The 23,631-nt window shown below is 38.4% G+C and overlaps 1 protein-coding gene across 2 annotated transcripts in view; it reads right to left on the bottom strand.

The window, feature by feature from the left end:
• The window catches only part of ESCO2 (establishment of sister chromatid cohesion N-acetyltransferase 2), a 28,677-nt gene extending 5,062 nt beyond the window's left edge, over positions 1-23,615 (bottom strand). Inside the window, exons 1-9 of one of the 2 annotated variants that reach the window (XM_067745248.1) lie at positions 22,158-23,615; positions 20,959-21,027; positions 19,360-20,188; positions 15,972-16,065; positions 10,402-10,459; positions 7,538-7,664; positions 6,302-6,433; positions 4,980-5,069; positions 4,140-4,283 (exon numbers count right to left, since the gene is read on the bottom strand). In XM_067745248.1, coding sequence (XP_067601349.1) covers positions 4,140-4,283; positions 4,980-5,069; positions 6,302-6,433; positions 7,538-7,664; positions 10,402-10,459; positions 15,972-16,065; positions 19,360-20,188; positions 20,959-21,011 — 1,527 coding nt within the window. In that variant the 5' untranslated portion in view covers positions 21,012-21,027; positions 22,158-23,615. The other variant, XM_067745250.1, reaches the window with a different exon arrangement.
• Positions 23,616-23,631: the final 16 nt, after the last annotated feature.

Below are 23,631 nucleotides of genomic sequence, written 5' to 3'. Positions count from 1 at the left end.
ATGTTAAAATTCTTTGCTATTTCTTGAATTCTTGCCCATTTATAGTCACACAACGCTTAAAAATTACTAGTGGTGTTGAGATATCCCCACATCCTAGTGTATTATACCATTGTGAAACTTTGTGTTGATTTAAAAAAATTATAAAAGACTCTTACTTCTAATAAAGTACATAAACTTCTCCCATTCTCTCCATCCTAAAATGTACATTTGATATTATAAAAAACTAATAACACTAAAGAAGGTTTTTGCATATAAACTATGAAATTTGGTATTTAAATTTTTCTTTAAACTTCTTATTTTGAATATAGATTCAGAGGAAGTTGACATATAGTACAAAGAGGACATGTATCCTTCACCCAATTTCCCCCAATAGTTACATCTTCCATAACTATAGTACCACACCAAAAGCAAGAAGTTAACATGGGTACAATGTGTGTGTATAGTTCCATGACAATTCATCATACCTGAATACTGATTTAACCATCACCACAATCAAAATACAGAGCTACTGCATCATCACAAAGCTCTTCCTCTTGCTACCTCTTTATAATCACACCCATTTCCCTGCCCCCCACCATCCCTAAACCCTGGCAACCACAATCTGTTCTCTATCTCTAAAATTCTGACATTCTGAGGATATCATACAAATGGACTCATACAGAATGTGACCCTTTGAGAATGGCTTTTTTTATTTTTTTATACAGCAGGTTCTTATTATTTATCTATTTTATACATATTAGTGTATATATGTCAGTCCCAATCTCCCAATTCATCCCACCCACCACTTTCCCTGCTTGGTGTCCATACGTTTGTTCTCTACGTCTGAGTCTCTGTTTCTGCAGAATGGCTCTTTTTCACTCAGCACAATGCCCTTGATACCCGTCCAAGTTGTTGCATACATCAAGTCTGTTCCTTTTTATTGCTAAGTAATATTCCATTGTATGGATGTACCAGTTTGTTTAATCACTCACCTACTGAAGGACACTTTGGTTGTTTCCAGGTTTTGGCTATTACAAATAAAGCTGCTGTAAACATTCAGGTGTGGGTTTTTGTGTAGACATAAGTTTTCATTTCCGGGATAAATGCCCAGGAGTATGATTGCTGGGTCATATGGTAAATGTATGATTAGTTTTTTAAGAAACTGCCAAACTTTTTCCAGAGGGGCTGTAACATTTTACATTCCCTCCAACAGTGTATGAGAAATCTAGTTTCCCTGCATCCACACCAGCATTTGCTATTGTCACTATTTTCTATTGTAGCTGTTTTGATAGGTGTATATTAAGTTTTAACCCCCACTGAGAAAACTTTGCTTCTGAAATGAGAATGAATAGAAGAGTATATGTATGAGTTAGTTGGCTATACAGATCTTCCTCAACTTATGATGGGATTACGTCCCGGTAAATGTAGATTGTGGGCTTCCCTGCTAGTGCAGTGGTTAAGAATCCGCCTGCCAATGCAGGGGACATGAGTTCAAGCCCTGGTCTGGGAAGATCCCACATGCTGCGGGGCAACTAAACCTGTGCGCCACAACTACTGAGCCTGTGCTCTAGAGCCCGCAAGCCAAAACTACTGAAGCCTGTGCGTCTAGAGCCCGTGCTCTGCAACAAGACAAGCCAACACAATGAGAGCCTGCGCACTGCAACGAAGAGTAGTCCCTGCTTGCCACAACCAGAGAAAACCCCACACTCAGCAACGAAGACCCAACACAGCCAAAAATAATTAAATAAATTTATTTTAAAAAAGAAAAAGATCAAAGAAAGAAAAGGCCAAGTTAATCACTTTTACAGCCCATAGTACAAACCAACTGCTTTTCTCTCTCTACTGTCTGATAAACACACAAGAGACTATATATGTATATGTGTGTGTGTGTATAAATATATATATATGAGATGAAATGCAGAAAAAAGGAAAATAAGAAAGATGGTAGAAATGAGGGGAAAAAAGGGAAGGCACGTATAAAAAGGAGTAAGATACAAAGCTACAGTAATGAAGACCATATGGTACTGGCACAAAAACAGAAATATAGATCAATGGTACAGGATAGAAAGCCCAGAGATAAACCCACGCACCTATGGTCAACTAATCTATGACAAAGGAGGCAAAGATATACAATGGAGAAAAGACAGTCTCTTCAATAAGTGGTGCTGGGAAAACTGGACAGCTACATTAAGGAATGAAATTAGAATGCTCCCTAACACCATACACAAAAATAAACTCAAAATGGATTAAAGACCTAAATGTAAGACTGGACACTATAAAACTCTTAGAGGAAAACATAGGAAGAACTCCCTTTGACATAAATCACAGCAAGATCTTTTTTTGACCCACCTCCTAGAGAAATGGAAATAAAAACAAAAATAAGCAAATGGGGCCTAATGAAACTTAAAAGCTTTTGCACAGCAAAGGAAACTATAAACAAGATGAAAAGACAACCTCAGAATGGGAGAAAAAATTTGCAAACAAATCAACAGACAAAGGAGTAATCTCCAAAATATATAAACAGCTCATGCAGCTCAATATTAAAAAAACAAACAACCCAATTAAAAAATGGGCAGAAGACCTAAATAGACATTTCTCCAAAGAAGACATACAGATGGCCAAGAAGCACATGAAAAGCTGCCCTACATCACTAACTATTAGAGAAATGCAAATCAAAACTACAATGAGGTATCACCTCACACCAGTAAGAATGGGCATGTATCACTTCACATTCAGAAAATGTACAAACAACAAATGCTGGAAAGGGTGTGGAGAAAAGGGAACCCTCTTGCACTGTTGGTGGGAATGTAAATTGATACAGCCACTATGGAGAACAGTATGGACGTTCCTTAATAAACTAAAAACAGAACTACCACATGACCCAGCAATCCCACTACTGGGCATATACCCAGAGAAAACCATAATTCAAAAAGGCACATGCACCCCAATGTTCACTGCAACACTATTTACAACAGCCAGGTCATGGAAGCAACCTAAATGCCCATCGACAGACGAATGGATAAAGAAGATGTGGTACATATATACAATGGAACATTACTCAGCCATAAAAGGGAACGAAATTGGGTCATTTGTAGAGACGTGTCTGGACCTAGAGACTGTCATACAGAGTGAAGTAAGTCAGAAAGAGAAAAATATCGTATATTAACGCATATATGTGAAATCTAGAAAAATGGTACAGATGAACTGGTTTGCAAGGCAGAAATAGAGACACAGATGTAGGGAACAAACATATGGACACCAAGGGGGGAAGCGGGGGTGGGGGGAGGTTGGTGGTGGGATGAACTGGGAGATTGGGATAGACGTATATACACTAATATGTATAAAATAACTAATAAGAACCTGCTGTATAAAAAAATTAATAAAATTCAAATAATAAAAAGGACTAAGGGCATAATTTCAAGATGTACTGAGACAGATAAGTATTTTTAAAAGGAAGGAGACATAAGTGTGGTACATTATAAAGTCAGGTTCAAAGAACACATTTGAACTATAAGTCTTCCTAGCTAAAGATTACCCTGTAAGCTCCTTGAAAGGCAAAAACTATATATCTCTATTGTAGAACAAGTGTTGGCAACCTTTTTCTGTATGGGGTCAAATTGTAAATACTTTAGGCTCTTTGGGCCACGTGGTCTCTTTTGCACCTACTCAACCCTACCTTTGTAGCACAAAAGCAACCACAGATTAATATGGAAATGAATGAGCATGGTTGTGTGTCAATAAAACTTTATTTACAAAAACAGGTGGAGGGCCACACTTGGCCCATGGGCTATTGTTTGCTCCTCTGCTAGAACACTGCTAATTAGTATCCAAAGTAGATTCTAATTAAGGCACAAGTAAGGACTATTTTGCCAGATATATTAACCTGCACTAAGCCACATGTTCAATAACTGAGCTTATTTAAAATACTACACTTTATAGTCCAGGTATATAAAAGACAACATGAACTTAAGACTGACTTATCCTGCTTATATAAGGCAAAATACCAGATATAATAGAAAAAAATGACTTCAATTATCTATATGGTCAAGGATATTTTAGAAGGAAAAATTCATTAATGATAGCATTCTTAAATGCCTTTCTCCCAACTACTTTATTTTGCTCACAAATTATACCAGCAACTTATTAGACATATACGATACCTGTTTGATGGGCTCTGCAATTAAACACCCAACTACTTTCTTTTCATCAGAAATAAAGAGAAAAGTTTTAGTTCTGTTTGGACATCTGGGAACAACTTGCTGGAAGCCCAATTCATAATCGACAAGTTCTTGGACATCTTCGACCTAATGATGTTAAAAACCAAAAGATGTGAATTTGTTTGAAAAAGTATAATAGAAAATATACATATTTATATACACAAAAAGTATGATTACCATCAGTTTAGCCTCTTTTATCTCTACTTCCTAAATTTACACAATCCCAAAATTATTTCACTATTGATGCATGTTTCTGCCACTTTGGAAACAGGGTTTTAAGAAACTATTTTAAAGATTGCTTTCAGCAGACAGAAATTCAGACCCTTGGGAGGGATAAGGAGTAGGACGATTTTTTTCAGCTTTATTCATTGTTCACTGGGGCTAAACATCCAGCCCAAGAAACAAAGGCAACACCAACATAAGAACTAGACTCTGGAGCCATTAATTTCTCAATATTAAAAAGTTTAGTTTCTCTCTCACAAATTGAAGTTGTAGATAAAAGATAAGCTATAGAGCCTTATCTGTTTTCTTTAATCTCCACCTGACATTCCTTTGTCTTGTAACTGTAAGTTTAATTTTGTATGACATACTATGAAAGTCTTCCTTACAACTGTACCGAAGTACAGCAGATTATCTATAAGCAAAGGTATTTTACAGTTCAACATAGGTTGATTTCTTGGCAGAGAATGGGGAGAGTAGGAGGAAAACAAAGATTGAGAAAGTAACACTATAAATCAACTACACTTCAATTAAAAAAAGAAAAGAAAAACTAATGTTCCACACCTTTCTGATAGCATAACTCGGATCATGTGACAGGACCAACACAATTTTCCCATCCCAAAATTCTGCTACAACACGTTCTTTTTTCCAGCCCTGCCAAAGGAAAAAAAAAGTCACAGTTTAATCTGAAGAGGGAAAAAAATTAAATAATATGGTCTGGAGAGAACAAAAAGATGGACAATGAATGATATAAAAAAGATAAAACCCGGGCTTCCCTGGTGGTGCAGTGGTTGAGAGTCCGCCTGCCGATGCAGGGGACACAGGTTCGTGCCCCGGTCCGGGAGGATCCCACATGCCGCGGAGCGGCTGGGCCTGTGAGCCATGGCCGCTGAGCCTGCGCGTCCGGAGCCTGTGCTCCGCAACGGGAGAGGCCACAACAGTGAGAGGCCCGCGTAACCCCCCACCAAAAAAAAAAAAAAAAGATAAAACCCAACTACAGGAATGTGGTAAGGGAAATAAAAGATGCCTAAAACAAAGTGTCTGCCCTCCAGGGGCTGACACCCTATCAGGAGACATGTAAACAATCTATTATAAAATAAGTTGAAGTCAAATAAGAGCCCTTCATAGGAATATAGAGAAAAAACAATGAATTATTAGGGGTGTGAAGGTGGGGCATGGGTGGGATAAGCAGAGGGGTTTTTTTTTGGGGGGTCGCACCAGCGGCAAGTGGGGTCTTAGTTCCCTGACCAGGGATCGAACCTGCACCCCCTGCACTGGCAGCACAGAGTCTTAACTGCTCGACTGCCAGGGAAGTCACCAAGCAGAGTTTTAATAAATAAGGCTAAAAGTATTATGAAGGCATGAACTACAGCAATAAAAATAGGGGAAAAAGGGAGTGCATTTGAGTAGCAGGTGTAGTCATAAAGATAAGGCCAACAATAGGATGTATTTGGAGTAGGAGGGTGCTTGATGAAGAGGTAGGACCTCTCTTCTCAGTAAAGAAAAAGCCTGGAGAAGTCGTAGAAAAGCTGTTTTTCTAAGGTTATCTATAAAGAAGAAACTAAAGTGAGGAAAGGAGAAACTCCTCAAGTCTTTGAGTTTTGTATCTTGACTGCTCAGCTCTGAAAGCTAGAGGTAAGGATGCAGGGTGTTCACTCAACCTAGAACAATAGCTTCTCTTATATTAGGACAGGAGGTTTGAAGTGGCACTTTTATTAAAACTTAACTTTTAAATACATCAGTCTCTAATATTAAGGACAACAAAATTGCAGATGATGAAATATTTTTGGACACATAGATCTTTCCATTTTTAGGCAAAAAAAATGTATCTTTTAAAGCAGTTTCACTTTTTAGAACAAATGGAAACGACTATTTTTCTTACTTACTGCATATTTGATTCCCTCCAGAAATCTGTGGTGATGCTGAACATGCTGCAGTTCATCCTCGGGGTTGGAAGCAGTGTAGATCATGCCACAAGACTTACACATGGTGGCTCCAAAATGTTTCTGACCAGCGTCCTACAATTGGAAGAGGAAAAAAAAAAAAGCCTATCTAAACACATCACAGTTAGCTCTACATTTAGTTCATGTAAATTTGTCCATTCATTCAAATTTGTCCTCATTTTTTTTTTTTATGCTGGCACAGGTGAAATACTAAATGAAAGTCTGGTTACTCTATCTTCTTCTCTCTCAGCACAAACAAGATGGAATGAGAAGAGCCCTAAACATGCAATAGTGATGAAAGAAGTGAAACTGCTTCTTTGGACAGTGGAAAAAAAAATCAAGATTCTTTAGCTGGACCCATAGTTCTAAGAAGCAATAAGATTAAATCATAAATATTATAGCTAAGATGAACAATGGAACTTCCTTATTAAGCTCTTATACGAGAGGCCTAAAAAAGCCTCATTTCAAAGAGGCAGGGCAAAAATTTCAGGACTTATACATTCATTATATAGTATTTTTTCCCTAAGTGGTTAGGAGTCTGAAAGTCTTTTCCCCAAGAGTTGATAAAAAATAAGTAAAATACATAGTAAAAGTTCAGGAAAAGCACAGATAAATTAATGAATATAGAGAATTCAGGGATATTCAATGTCAAGGCTTATTAATTCCCATTGTATCTCATAAGGCATTGCTTAATGCTACTGAAAAATAACAAATTTTGAATTGTCTATATAGGCGTTTGCAAACTTTCTACCAAGGTTCAGAAAGTAAACATTTTAGGCTTTGCAGGACGCACATATTCTTTTTTTCCAACACTTTAAAAATGTAAAAGCCATTTTTAGCTCATAGGCCATGGTCCAGATTTGGCCCACAGCCATAGTCTGCCAAACCCATGTCTAATGCAATGTTGCTATTCTCATTAAATCTTCTATAGATCAACAATAATTTTCCTTATCCAGAGGCAACTCATTCATCAGCATTCTACTACGTTGCTAGGACTGCCCAACACCATCAGTTCAAAGATGTACTTGATTAGCTTTAAATGCTGCCACTACAGCAAAGGTAGCATTTACAAACTCAGAATATCTATAACCCCCGGTAACTATGCTTAGACAACACGTCAGACTTCAGGTTCTACGTGAGAGCCATGTACAGGAGGAGCTTTGTTTTAAATTTACTCACAATGACGAGCTGGTCTTTTGTTTCTTTATTTGCATCTCTGGTATTAGTATTTTTCTGTATATTGATTTGTTTCAAGAAGTTAGTAGACGTGACGGATCCCACAGAAGACTGTTCTTCAACTAGAGATCTTGAAGTAGAAAGTTGGTAAGTATTATTTAATAATTTAAAAATATTTGACAAATTATAATGAAAAGAAAAGAAATGTATATAACATTTGCAGAGGACTTTGCAATTTTTAGGGCTTTCTATCGACATAACTTGATGAAGTAATAGGGCTAGAAACAATGAGAAACCTGAAGCCCACTCAGACGGGATCAGTAAACTACTCAAGGTAAAGTAACTAGTGAAGAATGGCAGAAAGACTCAAATCCCTGTCTTCTAACACCACGTCGAAGGGATTTCATCTACAGTATCAGCTGCATATATGCAGGATTTCTTTGTAAGTTGATGTCACCCTTAAAATTTAATCTTTTCTTGCTTTATCAAACCTTAGGACCCACGTAGGCATAAAGAAACTCCTGGAATACCATAGCAGATAAGTAGACTCTAATACTGAATCTCACAGACCCACAGGAAGTCAGTCACCAGCACATTATGATCCAACAACTTTTTACTGGGTCAGTGAGTGTGAGGCTAATACACTCGCTAGTCTGCATGCCTAAAGCAGCACCCTACTATTCTCAAATTCTTAGAGAAAAAAAAAAAATTGGCTGGATAGATGTTGTTGAGGCAACCTTTTCGCATTAGGAGAGAACGCTTGGACTGGCTTATAGAGATTGCAAATAGGAGCCCTTCGTCCAAAACCAGCTAGCAAATGTTTTGATCAACTCACACAGAGTTTAAAACTTTGGATTAGCTACCAATATTTTAAAATCTAGAGATTCCACTTAAAAATGCGTATTTCCAACATTGCAAGAGACACTGTAAGACCATTAGACCTCTGTTTCATCAAAGAATCTACTAGTTAGAGCTACACAGCACATGCTCTTTTAGGTGGGGCATGCTTCTCCAGTTGGCTCCAGTCTCTGCCCAGCCTGGCTGGCTCTGTAGGCACTGAGTTTGTAACCCTTGCCTTATAATGAAATGACCTTTTTCCAAGGATGAAAGAAATAGAAATCTCTAGAGAGTAGAGGCAAGGAAAAAAACCAAGTACCCAATGCAAGGGGTTCAAACAGAAGCTGACACTGACAAATGAAAAAACACTGGAAAAAAACCCCTATCTAACGCTTTATGCTAACCCAAGGTGTCTTGCTAGCATCTGACTAGAAAATGGCTTTCAAACTGACTTGACAAACCTATGGTGAGAAATATATTTCACATAATGACCAATACAGATACATATATATAACTGAAAAAAAAAAGGATTCACTAAATACACTTACTACGTGAGAGATGCATTATTCCATTTTAAAAAAATGCTAGATGTGATACCCTTAAACTGATTTGATAAACTACTAATGCCTGTAATATAAAAAACACTTGTCTAGGTCGCTGACCCCCTCCACCCCTTATACAACGTTTGCTAAGTACCTCAGCTCTTCCCATCTCTGCATGCGTGACCGCAATCTCTTTACTTCTATCCTAGCAATTTTAACAGTTTATTATACGTATTTGTTTAAATGCCTGTCCTCTTCTAACCATAACTTCCTTGAGAGCAGGACCATGTGTTATTTACCTTCACATCTCTAAAACTCGGTGTAGTTCAATACCACATGGTACTCTATAAATGTTTGCCAAACGTGAGACTACAAATCCAAAGAATCTGTAACCTACCTAAAGTAAAACTCATAGATTAAACCACAAGAAATTGATGATATCTGATTTTTTAGGTCCTACATAATGAGCAAATTTCAAATGATTCAATCAACAGTCTCCTAATATCTCCTTATGCTACGTTAAATTAGTTTATATGCTATTAGCTAATTGTGGTAGGTTTCAATCCTCAATAAATAGTCATGAAAGAAGACAGATGAGAAAAGGGAAGGGTGAAAAAAACTAGGAATATGGACTTTGAAGCGGAAAAGTTGCCCACCCAACCCAATCTCCAAGGCAATTTAGGGTGAGATGCCCTAAGAGTAGGAGAACTTACATAGGAAGTACCTTGCTCAATACCTTTAGTTGTTTATCATCAAATAGGAAGAAGAGAACCAAAGCTGCTTAGCGAGATGAGACGTTCAGACTATAAGAAACTTCTTTTTCAGAGCTTTTACACTTATGCTCACATGTACCCATGCCTCCCGCACTTCCAGTTTTAGTTTTGAGCAGGATAGTGGTAGCTTCAGCTGGGATTTATAACAGCATTAAGCTGCTGCAAGTTACTTACTCCTCTGGTCAGAGTCTCCTCATCTATAAATGGGGTAATGATGGTATCTACACCATGAGGTTGTAAACGCCCATTAAACATGAACTATTATCAATATGTTGTCACACAGGGGAGGCGATACAGCCTAATGGGCTTTGGTTAAAATATGGATTCTAGTCCTGGCTCTGCCAACTAATAGCTGTGCAACTGTGGCTGGATTACAAACAGTTTTCTCAGCTGAAAATGGTAATAATAGCATCAATCTTCTAGGTTGTTGTGGGGATAAGTGAAATAATGGATATAAACTACTTATTATGGGTCAGGTACTATATAAAAATGTAGCAATTATTACTATCCAAGTCCACAAAGGTCTTTTCCTTCTCTCAGCTCTTCAAGTTCTTAAGAAGTTTCTATGAGAGGATCTGATTTCATCTTCTATTCTTAATATCTCTTTAATGGGGAAGAAAAACAGTGTTCTCCAAATTAAATAGTGTAAGAAAGAAAAAGAGACCCAGTGGACTCACAGTTAAACCTTGAACATTAAAATAAGAGTGACACTTACCTTTTTGTGTTGACTGAAGACACGGTGAAGATGGGATAGACAAGGGTCTCAGGAGAAACTTGTAGGGAAAAAGGTGACAATAATTTGTATCACAGAATAAACTTAAAGCTTTAAAGCATAAGAGTTTAAAGGTTTATAAGACCAAAATACTCACATTACTTGATTTCAAGACTTAACAGTAATCAAGACAGTATGGTATTGACAAAGGGATAGACAAATAGATCAATGGAACAAAATAGAGAGCCCGGAAACACCCACGCAGATACAGTCAACTGATTTTTAACAAAGAGACATAAGTTAATTCAATGGAGAAAAGAAAGTCATCAAATGGTGCTGGAACAATTTGACATCCACATTCAAAAAAGATGACAACACTCACATAAAAATTAACTCAAAACGGATCACAGATCTAAATGCAAAATGTAGAACTATAAAACTTCTAGAAGAAAAATCCACATGAACTTGGGTTTGGTAATAATTTTTTACATACAGTACATGAAAGAAAAATTAAATGAGTTAGACTTTATCAAATTTAAGTGTTTTGCTCTGCAAAAACTGTTAAGAGAATAAAAAGACAAGCCACAGACTAGGGAGTAAATACTTTCAATCATATTTCTGATCAAAGATTTGTATACAGAATATAAAAAGAACTCTTAAAACTCAATAATAATAAAAAAAAGTCCAATTAAAAATGGGCAAAAGATCTGAACAGACCCTTCTCCAAAGACATATAGATGGCAAATAAACACATGAAAAGATGTTCTGCATCATTTGTCATTAGGGAAATGCAGATTAAAAGCACAATGAGCTATTACTGCACACCTATTAGAATGGCTAACATCCAAAAAACTGACAATAACAAATGCTGGAGGGAATGGGGAGTAACAGGAACTCCCATTCATTGCAGGTGGGAATGCAAAATGGCACAGTTGCTATGGAACATTTTGGCAGTTTTTTTATAAAGTTTAACATAGATTTGCCACATAACCCAGCAATCATGCTTGTAGGTGTTAACCCAAGTGTTATGAAATCTTATGTCCACAGAATAACATGTACACAAATGTTTATAGCAGCTTTATTCATAATTGCTAAAAACTGAAAGCAACCAAGATGGCCTTTAATGGAGGAATGGATAAACAGACTATGTATGGTAATTCCATAGTTCAGCAAAAAAAAAAAGGAATGAACTATTAATACATGCAACAACACACATGAACCTTAAACGCATTTTACTAAGTGAAAGAAGTCAGACCCAAAAGTCTACCTACTGCACGACTGCATTTGTGTGACATTTTTACCGGAAAAGGTAAAACCATGGGGACAGAAAACAGATTAACGGTTGCCAGGGGGATGAAGAAGGGTAGAATAGATGACTACAAAGGATACACACAAGGGAAATTTTAGGATGAGAGAACTGTTCTGTAGGGTACTGGAGGGGTTGATTCATGCCTCTATGCACTTGCAAAATCCATAGAACTATATATAACAAAGAGTAAAATTGAATGTATGTATTAAAAAAAAATCAACCATGATGTTGAGGGATCCCAAGATGGAATGCAGACTGTGACAAATGAATCTAACTGCATTAGAACTGCATGGAGAACTGCATTGAAGGAGACAATGGAAGAAAGGAAAGATGACCTAAGTAACTTTACAAAACAACGTTTTGACTAGAAATTAGAAGGCTAAAGACAAAAGGACTGTATTTAAATGGTATACGCTGGTAAATCTGTTTCTCACAGGAGAATGAGTTAATACTGAAACTGCCCTGCAGGTATATTGGGACTGTACTTAACTAAGTAGGTGCACAGTGACGGGGAGGAGCCAGCTCTCTCACTGTCTGAGAGAAGTTACAGACAAACAAAGAAGGAAGGGAGGGATAACCCGAGGGACTGGATTAGTCAGAGACATCAAGTTTGAACTTATGTTTCTTTAGCATATGTACACATGGAGAGATACACAAACAATTGTAGATGTGTGTGTATACATGGATTAGGATACATACATATATTGATATTTTCTAGCTCTGTCTGCTGAGAGGGCCTAGGAGCCACGACACTCCAGTAGCAACAAGCACACCAAGTCCAGAACTTGGTTTCTAAATTATATTCCCCAATAGAAGGAACTAGGGTTCCTTGGAGAAGTGGCCGAGTCTAGGACTGCGTCAAGGCAAACGCAAGATGAGCTGGGAGCATCTTGTAGTGACAGAAAGTAAGAAGGAAGTGCTCAAAAAGTAAAAGAAGGGGACAGGTCAAAGAGAACTGACCTGAAAATATCTCCCAATGGTCAAAGCTGAAACAATATGAGCAACAGAATATATAAATAATGTAGTATTAAATTTTAACCCAAAATATAAAATATTAATGAGTGCATACTGATGAATATCCAGGAGTCCATTTATTTATTTAAAGATTGAATAAATAGGGACTCCCCTGGTAGTCCAATGGTAAAGAATCCACCTTCCAGTGCAGGGGATAAGGGTTCAATCCCTGGTCGAGGAGCTAAGATCCCACATGCCGCGGGGCAACTAAGCCTGCATGCCGCAACTACTGAGCCTGTGCGCCTCAACTAGAGAGCCCGCGTGCCAGAAACTACAGAGCCCACACACTCTGAAGCCTGTGTGCCACAACTACAGAGACAAAACCCACACACCACAACTGGAGAGAAGCCTGCACGCCACAACGAAGAGCCCGTGCACTGCAACAAAAGATTCTACATGCCACGATGAAGATCCCGCGTGCCATAACTAAGACCCGACGCAGCTAAAAAAGTAAAATAAAGACAACTCTTCCTTACAGAAGGAATCCACATTGGGCTTCCCTGGTGGTTCAGTGGTTAAGAATCCGCCTGCCAATGCAGGGGGACACGGGTTCGAGCCCTGGTCCAGGAAGATCCCACACGCCGCAGAGCAACTAAGCCTGTGCACCACAACTACTGAACCTGCACTCTAGAGCCCGCGAGCCACAACTACTGAAGCCCACACGCCTAGAGCCCATACTCTGCAACAAGAGAAGCCGCCGCAATTAGAAGCCCGTGCACCGCAATGAAGAGTAGCCCCCGCTCGCCGCAGCTAGAAAGCCCACGCACAGCAATGAAGACCCAATGCAGCCAAAAATAAATCTAGGAAAAAATAAAAAATAAAGGATTATTTTTAAAAATAAAATAAGGGAACATTGTTTAAAAAAAAAAAAAAAGAAGGAATCCAAATAATATATGAAAAATCTTCCTCTCTAGGAGATGAAACTTAATCCCCACCCCTCCCTGAAAGGGCAGGCCAGACTTAGTGACTTACTTCCAAAGAATAGAGTTTGGGAAAGGAAAAAGGGTAACTTTTACAGTGGAGAAATAGGGCAAACCTGACCTTCACCAAGTGACAGAGGTTAACATCATCCGTAATGTCATGTGGACATCAGCACCCAATACGATGTGGTGAGAAGGGCAGTTCACCTCAGTGGCATTCTTCCCCCAAACCCATAACCCCAGTCTAATGATGAGGAAAACATCAGACAAACCCAGGTTCAGGAACATCCAGATAAGATATCTGGCCAGGACTCCTTAAGAATGTCAGGGTCGTGAAAAACATGGAAACAAAGAAAAGACTGAGAAAATATCACAGACCAGAGGAGACTAGGGAGACATGACAGCTAAATGCAATATGATCCCCAGGGTGGATCCTAGAACAGAAAGGGGACATTAATGGAAAAATTGATCAAATCCAAATACAGTCTAGAGCTTAGTTAATAGGAACATACCAATTATCTAAGTTTCTTAGTTTTGACAAAGGTACCACAGTAATTTAAGATGCTAACAAAGGGGGAAATAGGGTAATACAGGAACTCTCTGTATTATCTTTACAACTTTTCTGTAAATCTAAAATTACTACAAAATAAAAAGCTTATTAAAAAAAAGAAAAAAGGTGTGAGTTCCCTGGTGGTTAGGACTCGGAGCTTTCACTGCCCAGGTGTAATCCCTGGTCCAGGAACTGAGATCCCACAAGCCACGTGGCATGGCCAAAAAAAAAAAAAAGGAAAAGAAAGAAAAAAGTTAAATAGTAGTTGATTAGAGAAAAATAGTACGTTGAAAGTATGCTATCTAGTAAAAGAGCAAACTGTTAACTTTGCACTGAAAAATAATTAGAGCTCATTCTCTAGAAACAAGGCCAAGACAGTTGAGAATCTGACCTGCTATGGATAAGTTACTTAACCTTAAGTCTGTTTCCTCATCTGTGAAATGGTCATACAAACTTATTTCCTAGGGTTGTTGTAAGAATTAAATGATAAATTAGTTATTAAGTAATAAGGTTTTATCATTTGTTTACTACCTTTGTGAATTTTGCCATATGCTTGTACCATCTGTTCTTATTTTTGTTTGTTTGCTCATGCAGAGTCGCATGCAGAATCTTAGTTCCCCAACCAGAGATCGAACCTGTGCCCCCTGCAGTGGAAGCACAGAGTCTTAACCACTGGACCGCCAGGGAAGTCCCTTGTACCATCTGTATTATATTTTATTTATTAAATAAAAGTCCTTAAATGGACTTAATGTACTAAAATAAATTTATTTTTAAAGAAAATTTTATAACTATTGTAAATGAAAAGCCGTTATTATTTTTCTGCTACATGTTCTGTCATATCAGGGATAGCACAACCCATGGAAAACAGAAAGCATACTAAACATTTAGCACTGCCTGGTACATATTCAGCAGCTAATAAGTACTAGTTATTAACAGTATATCTCAGAATAACCATTATGAATCATCATTCGATATATCCTTATATCATTAGATCCTCTTAAGGGCTATTTTGCTTTTAGTTTTATCTTTGTTTTCTTCCTGTGAGCTACAGTTTCTCACTATATTCTGCATATCTACTTCTAGAATTTTAATTTATTTCCAAATTTATAGATATAATGAACAAGTTAAAGTTACAAAGAATCTGGCTGGTAAGTAGAATGTTAATCAACCTCTTTATATATTCATAGTTTAGTAAATACTGTTTAAGTGAACAGTGACACCATAAGTTAATAATAGGATTTCAGGACTAAGAGAAATTTAAAAATTAAGACTAACCCCTTACTTTAGAGATTTCTTCCCTAGATCACACAGTTAATTAGTGGCAGATCTAGACAAAACCCCAAGGTTCCTGATGCCCAATTCAGTGCCCTTTTATGGCCTTTTAAATTCTGCTTACAACTGGGCTTTGATCATAGATATATAACAAATTGTTTTCACTCCCTCCTATTATTGGGGGTAAAAGGTAGGTAGGGTATGTATGATAAGAACACCTGGCCCTAGGGAGCTTAAGTAACTTGGCCACATCTCACAGACCAATTAATCATCAGTATTTTGTCTTAAATTCCAGCCTAAGGTCTCTTTGTCTCCTCCATAAAATGCACTGCACTGCTTATCATAGAAAACAATGTTACCAAAATAAACACAAAGATACAGGTCACAGATAGTGAATATTTAAAAAAACCAAAATATTATTGTATATAATTTCATATTGACACATGTAATGAAGCATTATTACAAGCAAATAAACTCATTTTGAGAAGAAAACTTTTCTCTTACTTACCTGCCTTGTTCTCACTGAAAGACTCCTCTGAAGAAAAACTCTTATTTTCATCGGTTTTACATTCCCTTGAAGAAATGACTCTATCTGATGCATCCTGAAAATAATGAATAAGTAAAATTAAGGAAACCTATAATTCTTAATCATTTTCTATTTAGTGAATGAATCCCAACAGATCTGCTTCTAAAACAGAGTATGTAGTTTATTATGAATTATATTTCATAATGACTTTAAATTCTCAATTTTCAGTCTATTTTAAGGAAAATTCCTTTTATATCTACTAAATGTAATATTTTAAAAGACAGAGTGTGCATATTTAAGTCCATAATTTGTCATCCTGTCAAAAATGTATTATTTCCTGACAAAGAGGACAGAATGAAGATTATAGAACATCCCTTCTACAAAAATGAATTGAACAACAACAACAAAATTAGTGAAAACAGCAAAAATTTCCCCAGCAGCTGCAAAACTGAAAAGGAACAACCTTTTGTCACAAGCTTTAAAATCAGGGAGGCAAGGAAAGAAAAAGAACATTCTGGGGTAGTTGGAGAGGCTTCTAAATTCCCACTTTTGGGGCAGTAGCAGAGACTAACACTATTTATTTGGTGAGACTCAGAATACATAGCTTGGGGGAAAAGGAAAAAACTTTTGATTAAAGAGGAACTCATTCAACATCATAACATCCCAGAAAAGGTGAGACAACCCATCAGTTTGCCACTTCTCAGGGGTCCATAAGGAGTTGGGGAAAGGTTATGCACCCTCTAATGAAAAACAGGATTCACCCTCGTCTAGCAGAGATGAATACTAGTAGTGGGTATTTAACAAAACCTTAGGGAGAGAACAGAGCCCAGTTCCACAAATTTAAGATGCACAAATGCCCAGCTTCTCAAACTACTAAAAACTAGGCAGAACCCAAAACCTAACCCCTTAAAATGAAGCTCAGAAAAAAAAGTCAGAAGAGTACTGCAGAGAAATCATCATGTCATTGTAACAAGACAGTTTCTTCATTATCAAATGGATATGCAGAATACTAATGAGGACCCCTCCCCTACATGCACTTTGCTTCATTGGATTGAGAATTAATTTTAGCTTGAGTTGTGCCCTAGATTTTTAAAAACTGAGTTATATTTATATACACTGACATGCACAGATACACAGTTTGATGAATTTTTCATAAACTTATATATCCTGTAACCCAAACCCAAAACCCCTATCAAGATATAGGGGTGTTTTTGTTTTTGTTTGTCAGAAACAAGATGAAGAATTAGTAGAATTGCTGTTATGGCTTAGGCAAGCAAGAACACGCTCCATTTAACAATATACTTGGCAATACTTGATAGAAATGCTTACAAGGGCAGCAGGTAAATGAAATTAGCAGCAAAACTGGACTGATCTAGATATGTATCCATACGTTGATTTAGTGGAAGGAAATGAAGAGCTCATACCTGTCAAATGGTAGCCTGATACTCTGTTCCAGGAGATTACTGCCATGCAGGAATGTGGGCTTAGCTTTGCCAGAGTTCAATTTTTCATGAAACACCAGAAATCTGTTACCTTACATTTAGAAAAAAAATGCTGGCTCTAAACATTATGTAGGCCAAGCAAACATCCATGGGCTGGACCTGGTCCACTGGCCACCAATTATAATCTTTGCCATTGAGATCTGAAATGTAGGTGACTACAAGAGGTAGGAACTGGGGTTGAATTTGGGAGGAGGCAATGAGAACAATAAGAGGAGGTGAGGAGGGAAATGACTACAGAGAGAGTTTGAATTGCTCAGCAGTATATGAGCCTCAGAGTGTATGTGAAAGCCTACAGCTGCAAGGGTTGTGATGAACATAAACAAGTCACCACAGACACGGAAGTCGCCAAACTGGGAGCACTTCTTAAGGCCTGTTGCCTCAACTACTTTCTACCCTTGGCTACATGGAAGAAAACCACCTTTCTCTCCTTACTGACAAGAGGTCAACAATAGAAGGTATAGACCTGCATTGTCTGTTATGGTAGCCACCAGCCACAAGCAGCTAATGAGAACTTGCTACATGGCTAGTCCCAATTGATACATGCTGCAAGTGGAAATAAACATGGATTTCAAGGACTTGGTACAAAAAAAGAATGCAAAATATCTCATTAATAACTTTTTATATTGATAACATAGAAACAGTAACATTTAAAACATACTGCGTTAAACTTTTTAGAAACTATCTTAATGTGGCCACTAGAAGATTTTAAATTACGTGTATTGGTATTCTATCAGACAGCACTAGTCTAGGCCAGCTGGGACAAATAGGAGCACAATCAAAAAAGCATAGAGGACTTCCCTAGTGGCGCAGTGGTTGAGAGTCCGCCTGCCGATGCAGGGGACACGGGTTCGTGCCCCGGTCCAGGAAGATTCCACATGCCACGGAGCGGCTGGGCCCATGAGCCATGGCTGCTGAGCCTGCGCGTTCGGAACCTGTGCTCCGCAACGGAAGAGGCCACAGCAGTGAGAGGCCCGCGTACCGCAAAAAAAAAAAAAAAAAAAGGCATAGAATGGCACCCATGAAAACATACTATGTAAAATAAACAAAAACCCAACTATACATTCACAGTGATCATCTCCAAGTAGTGGGATTACAGAAGATACATATTTTTTATATTCTCTGTATTCTCTAAATTTTCTAGAATAAGCTGGTACTTTAAATAATGAGCTGAAACAAACAAACAAAAATATGCTCATTCTCTGGAAATCTACTACCTGAATTTTGTTATTTCTACTTTCTAAAAACAGACTACCAAGTAAAAGTTAAGTTTCTCTGGACCACAGTTATGAGGGAACTTAACGAGATGTAAACCTTAATGCCAAGAAAATGTTGGTAGGCTTCCGTAAGCCAAAAAAGGGAGGAAAAGCCCATCTTTCTACCCTGTCTCTAAATTCTTTATAGTGATGATACTATTTGGCTTCATAAAAGCAGTCCTACAGACTGTAAAGAAAACAAAATTTTGGGCTTCCTTGGTGGCACAGTGGTTAAGAATCTGCCTGCCAAGGCAGGGGACATGGGTTCGAGCCCTGGTCTGGGAAGATCCCACATGCTGCAGAGCAACTAAGCCCGTGCACAACTACTGTGCTCTAGAACCCGCGAGCCACAACTACTGAAGCCCGTGCACCTAGAGCCCGTGCTCCACAAGAGAAGCCACCGCAATGAGAAGCGCGCGCACAGCAACGAAGAGTAGCCCCGCTCACCACAACTAGAGAAAGCTCACGTGCAGCAGGGAAGGCCCAACGCAGCCAAAAATAAAATAAATTTATAAAAAAAAAAACAAATTTTGTTCAAAGTTACATATATACAATGTATACTGAAGCTCTGTTATATGGCCAGCTTAGTTTTTAAAGTGATATATTTACATTTACCTTTATTAATTTCTCTTCATTTTTACTTCTTTCACTCAGCAGCTCAGTGTTCAGTTCTTTTTCTACTAACAAACACTTTGGCACTTGCCTTGTCTCAAAACTTCTTTCATTGACAGTTTCCACATCAGACTCTTCAATAACTTCTGATTTATTCTTTTGGGTGAGTCCCAGTAATGGCTTATCTTCCAGGGACAATTTTCTCAGAGAGGGTTTTTTCCTAACAAAAAAAGCCGCTCCTCCCTGGAGGGTAACTTGCGGTTTGACCTTTTGGCTTAGAACTCGAGGAGCATTCAGATTATTTTCAGCTGAGTAACAATTATTCTCTTTCTCCACAATTGGCTTATAGGCCACTCGATTTTGCTTGGAATTTTTAGGATTCTTTGACACAGGCTTGATGCACTTATATCCTGGTTGACACTTAGCAGTTAAACACTTCTGTGGTTTTTTGTTCATCGTCTTGGAGCAGGCTGGTTTTCCCTGCATTTTTCCTGTCACACTGGGATATGATCTATCTTCATTATTAGTTTTTAGACAAATAGATCTACTCTCTTTTATCAGCTTTCTCTCCAGTGGATTGAGGTACCACTTATCTTTGTTGTAAAAGGATATGGTAGACACAGCAGATTTAAATGGTGAACCTTGATTTGCAGATGGCAATCTAGTTTTAGTCGTTTTGAGTGGACTTGAAATGAAATGGCCTTGTTGAGAGCAATGAATCTTTCCTTCATTTTTATCACTGCTTTGGCAAATGTGCTTTTTATTAGGTGATGGAAATATATTTTCAGTAAAGTCCGAAATTAATTTCTTTGATGGAATTTCTGATAATAGGCTATGAAAAGAAACACAGTCCATTGATAAATATAGTTATTTTGCTTCCATTTCTATGTCAATTTACTGCTAAGCAATAAACAGCTCTACCTGTAAGGCATATTAAAAATGCATCTTCTCCACCAAACATCCATCCATATACATTAGTAGTTTAACAGCAGGATTCTCAAATTCTGTCTTTACCAAACAAAGCATTTGAATATTTTTCAAAACTAAGATTCCAATGTTTGTGAAAACAAACACTGTTTACAGAGAAGCTTTGAGATGCACATATATGTATATGTGTGTGTGTGTGTGTTTTAAAACCTATTTCTAAGTTTTGGCCATATACCTGCTATAATTTCCCTAAAATGATTAATTTTATGTAATAAACTGACCACTTAGGGCTGTTCTATAATATATATCTCTGGTATGACATAGAGTATAGAGCTTTAGAGGATTACTTACTGATGAGTATCTACTATATGCAAAACAGTATGTTAAATATTACATAAGAGAGCAGAAAGGAGCAAGGTAATAAAAGATCTGACCCACATTTCCAAGCCATAGGAAACAGCCCTTTCTCTGAGTCCCTCCAAAGGCCTTAAAGAATTAATTATGAAAGCTTACAGTATTTCCAGACTACAATTAGAATATAAAGTATTACTGTAGCCACAAGGAGTAGGTGAATGGAAGAATGGAAATACTTAGAGATAGAAGAGAAGAGATAAAAAATGCAAGATGGTGAATTTTTCTTTTTTTAACAGTTTCTACTCATAGGATGAGACTCACTTATCACAGTTCAAAGAATGCTGCTTCCTTTTCCTTGGAGTTAAAGTTGACATCTTCTTAACTGAACTCCTAAAAGCAACAGAACAATATAATAACCAAATTAATCCAATGTGTATAAAAATCAGTAAATCAAAATTATACTTTATAAGTCTGAAAGAGTTCTCAGATGGGTAATGGTCTATAAAGATCCAAAAAAGGGGGGATGGGTTTAAAAAGCAAATCACTTTAATAAAGGTTTAAACCATGAAGGTAAAAAAAAAAAAGAAAAGGAAAAACACTACATCACAGTAGTAACTAATTCAGCAGGGACAGTACAATTTAATTAACTAATTAAGCAGGAATACTACGTTTCAAGCCGGAAAATGATCCTATTGAGGAAGGATTTTACCCCATTTCAGGACACACTTTCCCCTCAATTAGCCTGATGAACCCATACCAAGTTTAATCACTTTATATTCTGGGCAGCTGTCCTTGCCATTGCCCTCACCCCTACCCCTCCCGCTGTTAGATGCTCTTGCCCTAGGCTTCCATTCCATCCTGCACCTCCTTGGTATCCGTTTAGCACATTTTCTTGTTGTTAGTTTGACTGTCTTTCTCAAAAGCCTACATGTTCAAAGAAGGCAGAGACCGTCTCTAGCTTTTTCATCAGAAGCAAGAAAACGGGGAAGCGTAATCCTCTCTCATATTTCTAGTCGAGGAGCTGCTTGTTTCCTTGTTTACAAAATACTCTGACCTCCTAAGACTGCGGGTAAACAAAATCACGCATGTTAACTCTCGGGCAGATGGTATGTTGCTCAATAGCGTTTTCCCTTCCCCTTCCTTCGGATCAAGTATATTTAAAAAAAAAAATTACACAAGCTTGGCTTCAAACAAACAGAAAGACCTGGGTTTCTGGGAATTCGTGTCGAGCTGCGGCTTAAGGCAAGACCCTTCCGGGGCTGAATGAGGAAAGGTAGGAGAGAAAAGCGCCTCTGTCCCCAAACGCTTTCAGCAAAAAGACGAGAAAACTCGGCGTCAGAAAGATGGAAACCCGGTGACCTGGAAGTGCGGACACACGCTCGCTGGCTTCGGTCTCCAGCCGCGAACGCGCCAAGCACCGAGCACAAGCTCTTTTTCCTTGACATTCACCTCCACGTTCCACAGAACCTCCCGGTCTCCTGGCTCTTCCACCCCACGCCTCGACCCTCCGCAGGACTTACCCGCCCCTCGGACTGGCAACCTCTCCTCAGCAGAGCCAGGGGTCCCGACTGTATTCAAATTCTCGCGCGCCAGTCCAGGCAGAAGTAGGTGAGTTCCGATTGGCCGCTTCCCAGCGCGTCCAGGGGCTGGCTCGGTGATTGGTTGTGCACTAGCGTTTGCCCCGCCCACCCGAAAGGCGGTCTCCAAGATTCTCCCGCCCTTGCAAGGCTAAAAGCTCTCTTCTCTCCGAAACCAAGTCTTCAAGAATCCCGTGAGGCGCGCCGGGCTCCATTCCGGAGGCCTTATCTAAGATGCATTCTGGGAATTGTAGTTTTTAGCAGAATAAAACTGAGGTTTTTATATTATTTTAAACTCTGGAACTCCAGGCACATTCTAAGGTCACTTAGTGTAAGATGTTTTTGTAAGGTAGCCTCTCTAAGATTTCGAGGCAGTTATTTTTCACATTTGAAGCTTTACTGTTAGTTTACCTTTTTTTTTAACTAGTAATACGTTAGGTTTCCAGCTCATTTTTTCATTTTTCAAGTTAAATTAAAAAATCATTACAGTAACATCTATGCGCCAGGCATTCTTGCACATTTGATGTGTTTTACTTCATTTACTCTTCACCACAGTCTATGAGATATGTATCATCATTCCCATTTTACAGAGAATAAAACTGAGGGCCTGAAAACAATGACTATTTATAGGACAGAGCTAGGTTCTTCCTTTGCAAAGCCCAAAGATTCCTAAAGCACTCACTGATTATTAGCTACTGTTGTTATCTTTGTGTACCAGCTCCTGGTACAGTCTCTGGCACTTTCTTAGTTCTAAATAAATTTAGTTAAGTGATGCAGAATGAAGTCGGTCAGATGAAGTTAAGAGAAATAGTCAGGTCAAAACTAAGTGCTGTGGGAAATTCCCTTGAGTCAGATCATTCCCACTTTACATCTGGAAGATAACTGAGGTTCAGAGGTTTGCCCAGTCTTGCCCATTAACTTATTTAACCCTGGCAAAATAGCCTGTGAATTAGCAGCTCTATTCATCTTCATCTTACAGCTAAGGTTAAGTGCAGCACCAAATGTGCCCAGTAGGTGATGGACCTAGAATGAGAATAGTGGAGGAATTGGGGTTCACTCAAAATTTAATGAGCTCCTACTAAGTGCCAAGTACCGTAACTGGCTCAGTGAACGCCTAGCTGTGAAGAAGACAACAGGTTTCTACTTTCAGGCAGGCCAGATGCAGCTGAAAGGAGGCAGATAAGACCAAGAGCTAAGCCTCAAGATTTGACCGCTCACGGGGTGGAGGTTCTGAAAATAAAGTCAGTGAATGACATTTTTCTCTTAGAAAGACGGAGTTTCCCCGCAGTTTTCCAATCACCTATTGTCCTGGCTCCATCCTCTTTCCCCTCAATCCCCTAGTAAGCTGAGCTCTGAGCGCGCCGACACGGCAGCCCGCCAGCAGCCGCCGTTATGACACTGCCCGACGTCCGCCGGA

The sequence above is a fragment of the Pseudorca crassidens genome, chromosome 7, assembly GCF_039906515.1.
Source record: "Pseudorca crassidens isolate mPseCra1 chromosome 7, mPseCra1.hap1, whole genome shotgun sequence".
Taxonomy (NCBI): domain Eukaryota; kingdom Metazoa; phylum Chordata; class Mammalia; order Artiodactyla; family Delphinidae; genus Pseudorca; species Pseudorca crassidens.
The sequence above is the reverse complement of the archived record's forward strand: the minus strand, read 5'-3'. Positions and strand labels throughout refer to the sequence as shown.